At 37.8% G+C, this 4,263-nt stretch overlaps 1 protein-coding gene across 1 annotated transcript; it reads right to left on the reverse strand.

The window, feature by feature from the left end:
* Positions 1-1,761: 1,761 nt before the first annotated feature.
* Positions 1,762-2,459, reverse strand: LOC141458167 (protein atonal-like). The gene has a single exon (XM_074135801.1). The coding sequence runs from the start codon at positions 2,451-2,453 to the stop codon at positions 2,010-2,012; it is 444 nt and encodes a 147-aa protein (XP_073991902.1). The 5' UTR covers positions 2,454-2,459; the 3' UTR covers positions 1,762-2,009.
* Between the last annotated feature and the right edge of the window lie 1,804 nt (positions 2,460-4,263).

A 4,263-nucleotide genomic window follows, 5' to 3' on the forward strand; every position in this document is an offset into this window, starting at 1 on the left:
TCACATGAGTTCTGTTTAACTTTTTGCCTATCTTAACCATTAGGTTAGGTTAAGATACAAAAAAAGATAAATGTGATGTATTTTTCTAGCAGTTATTTTTAAAAAGTTTTTATGATCCTAATATTCTACAAGTTATTCTTAAGTAATTAACACTTACGATTCACATGAGTTCTGTTTAACTTTTTGCCTATCTTAACCATTAGGTTAGGTTAAGATACAAAATACAAGTAATTGAGCAAGACATGGAGAAAAGTGTTTCTTTGCGGTGGTTTCTATTTCCAAAACGGAAAGCCACTTCTTGTCAAATTGTTTTTTATTCAAATATTTCGCTTAAAGAAAACGTTCCAGTTTAAAGTTTGTGGCTCCTTCCAATGGAAAGTCAGTCTTTTACAGGTTACTTACTGTCTTCAAGGTGACCACCTGGTGAAGATTTCTAATCTCTCAGCTTCCTGCTGCTTAATTTCTGCTTGGAGGGGTAGTGGGTCTTTGCTTTCAATCATTCACTGCATAAAACTGGAATAGATTTTCCAGGTCTGTTCGTAGACTTTGAGGAATTTTTTGTAAGACCTAACTTAGTGGAAGTTGAGCGGTTGATGTTTAACTTTCTAAATTTCTTTTTGTACTTGCAGAATTACTTTGCCCAAAAAGAGAACTGTGAAAGACCGGAAGTTGTAAACATCTTGTGTTAACACTCACTCGACATTTCCCTCCTATAATCCTTGAGGTCTTAATTCCTACATTTTCCTAAAAATTGGAATCTTTAAATGATATTTCCTTCTGAGATTTTGTAAAATGTTTTGTAAATTATCTTAGTAAAAATGTGCTATTAATCGAAGTTTGTCGCTGGTTATCTTCCAGCAAATGCGCAAAAAACCTAGGGCAAAGAAAAAGGAGTCCCGATCCTCTAGAGCTATTCACAACATAAATTTCCTAGAAAACTGATTGAAATAAAACTAGTAGATCTATATGGATGTTCTGAGTTTAGAGGAAGTCGTTGGCGAGGAAAAGTGGGAAATCTATTCAGTGAAAGTGGGAAGTCATTGAAGGAGTTTCCTTTGAACTCGAAATTTAAACAACGTATTTTCTCACTAAATTAACCAATGAAAATCAAGGTTAGTGAATTAAATTGAGCTGGAACAATGATTCAAACAGAAGATTTAGATTAATGCACATACCAAGTTTTGTTGCTTATACATTGCAACAGTGAACGATGCTTTCAAAAATTCAAAGAAATTACTTCCGTTCCGGAGATAGTCTAAGAGAAGTGAAAATCCAATGGGTAAAAGGAGACTTCCGATCCAGCTGCGGTGGCTATGGACTATGTGCTGGACTAGTCCAGCACATCCTTTATCACCAAACACAGGTTGTTTCCTACTATCTACATTTTTGAAGTGTTTTGTATTACATACACAATTTACTAAAAACCACTTTTTCGGAGTCAGTACACTTCAAAACGGAAATTACTGGTAAAAACGAGTCTTAGACATTTGATTGTAATACTTTTCTGGATGCAGTCAGGAATTGGGCGGAACATTAGCATGCGATAATGGATAGATAAAATCATCAATGTTGCAGACCATGAAATTCCTAATTTTCTTGATTCCAGTTGAGTGCTGACTGGACGAACGAACTCTAGTACTGAGAACGGGCTAAGTGAGTGCTTCTGAGATTCTCTACTGGGGTTCTATGAGGATAATAATCGATAAACTCTCTTTCCGTCAGTTCCCATTGGGTTTGAGGTGACCTGAGATTAACAAGAACTTGTAAGGATTATAGCTTTCTCTATATTTACAAATAACACGAATTTACATTTTACACTCTAATATCCAAAAATAAGATTTCTTTCTTAAAAAATACAAATGGTACAAAAATTACACGTAACGGTTATTAAGTTTATCACAGAGTTTCTTAATGGCTAAACAATGGCGGAAAAGTGACTATGCAAATTGAGGCACTATTTGGACAAACGAGAAGTTTCTCATAGATAACTTCCAAAAACAAGTGGCAGTTCACCTGAGCAGATCGTAGAGTGCGTTGATGTAGGTCTGGGCCATCTGCAGAGTCTCGTACTTGGACAGTTGTCGGTCGTTTCCTAGCGATGGCAACACTGTTCGCAGTCGGTCAAATGCTTTATTCAGATTCTGCATCCGTCTGCGTTCGCGAGCGTTGGCCGCTAGTCTTCGTTTCTTCATTACGACAGGACTGACTGGCTTCCTTTTTAGTTCCTCGTCATCTCCGCCGGAATCTGGTGTCTCTTTGAAATCTGGACTTTCAGGTGTTAGAACTTCTGGATATCCAGTAAGGCGGCAGTAGGTGTCACTGAAGGGCGGCAGGTAGAGGCTGTGCGTGGAAGTGATCACTGCGGTCGGAGGCGGCGAACACGGGGCGCCGTGCTTGTTGGCGTCTTGCAGATCGACCGGACTGACACACGAAGTGTACATGATCGTAGTCATGATCTGACTAACAGTTTGGAGGGGCGCACCCTTTCTTTTATATCAGCCTGGATGAAACAGTGCTGTGTGTGTTTAGCCGTATGTCTGTGTGTGTTTGGAAGTCTCCGCCTTCCTGCAGACGGGGCACGTGCCCCAGAGGACAGGCTCCGCCCTCTCCTCTCTACCGCCTACACCCACTTCCCTTCTCACGCTGCCAGACTTACCTCCTCAACTCAGCTCTCTCTCATCCACTCCAATTTACCACAATATTTTATAATTCTAAAATTTCTTTACCAATAAACATTACATTTATTTACCCGAACTAGAAGAAATTTATTTAAAATGCTTTGTATCGCTTGTAAAAGTTTGGATCAAGTATGTATTAAATTATTTCCATGGCACACTCAAATTTGAACAAACTTTATTCAAGGTTTAGTTGTAATAAGTGCATACGACCTGTAATAGTGATAATTATAATGATATAATGTGCTGATGAAGAATACCTATATTTCAAAAGAAATGTCTGAGGGCTGTTTCGAGCTTTTCTAATCCCAAGTCTGTAGATGTTGGTCTCAATGTGAACAACTAACTTCCCTTACACCACTAACTGAGAGTATTGCTACTTTGGCTTAAATGATTTGAAACCTGAAAAGCAGAAAGAGCAATTCTCAGTTTTAAGCGCAACAACCAAGCTCAAAACCTCTATCCATTGAAAGATTATTGAAATGGCAGGTTTTAGTTCTTCGATTAACTAGATTAGGCTTGATTTCCCAATATTTTCCAAAGCAGTCTAAAAAGCCCGGCTCATACCTCTTATTCACTGAAAGCTCAGAAATGAGGAACAAGTGACTCCCAACAGGAAGTGATATAAACGTATGAAACAGCGGCAGTTCTAATATGTGTTCTTGTTTTAGGCCCTCATTGATGTATGCGGGACCGCTTCCCGCCGGAAAACCATACTAAAACAAACATTTTTATGATGGCTAGGATTCAAAAATAAAGGCCACTAAATTGCGATTGATCGGATAAAGATTAAAAAAGTAATAAAGACTTCTACAAAGAGATTTTTGGAAGAAAGTGAACTTCTGAGTATTTAACTACCTGTTAAAGGTTTCAGGATGGAACTTATTTAACAGACAATTATTCTGCTGGTGAATAAAACAGGCTAAAGTGGGAAGAAAAACTTGGCTTAAAAATCCGGATATAAAAACGTTTTAAAGATTTATGGAGGGAGGCCAATATTATAATTTAAAGCCATAATGATTAATTATGTTGTAAGTAGTTATTACAGCTAACTGCGATCTGTAAGGATTGTAGTTTAGCAGATTCAAGGAGAGCATCATCCAATGTTCATGCAGTGTAAATTCAGGTGTGTGTGAATATTTTTATGTAGTATTTCTGTATTCATTAAGCTTGGCATTTATTAGGATGAATTTATTTTTACGGTTGTCCGTAAAGTAAGATTAGCGTCTAAAGGATGCGGTCGGATAGATTTTACATTCATTGATCCTAAATCTGTATCAAAAATTGAGGCTCAGAAGAAAATGTACGACTTAGCCCAGTGAGAATTTGTAAGAGATAGTAGTGACAGAGTAGAACCAGATTTATTTTCCTGAACTAAATTCAGTATCTCAAATTGATCGGGATCGCAGTAGCCTGTTCGAATACGTTTCGTGAACATCCGGTTAAATATACTATCTATTTCGTCTAAAACCTTCCGTTGGGAATACAATTCTAGCGGGTTCTGGAGGCGCGTGGTTAAGTTTGAATGCATGTAAAGTGGCCCTAGAGCGACTTAGACTCTACAGTTAGAGTATGTGTTAAAAGAAGG

This window comes from Rhodnius prolixus, unplaced genomic scaffold, assembly GCF_049639745.1.
Source record: "Rhodnius prolixus isolate KJV_2025 unplaced genomic scaffold, Rpr scaffold_5, whole genome shotgun sequence".
NCBI lineage: Eukaryota > Metazoa > Arthropoda > Insecta > Hemiptera > Reduviidae > Rhodnius > Rhodnius prolixus.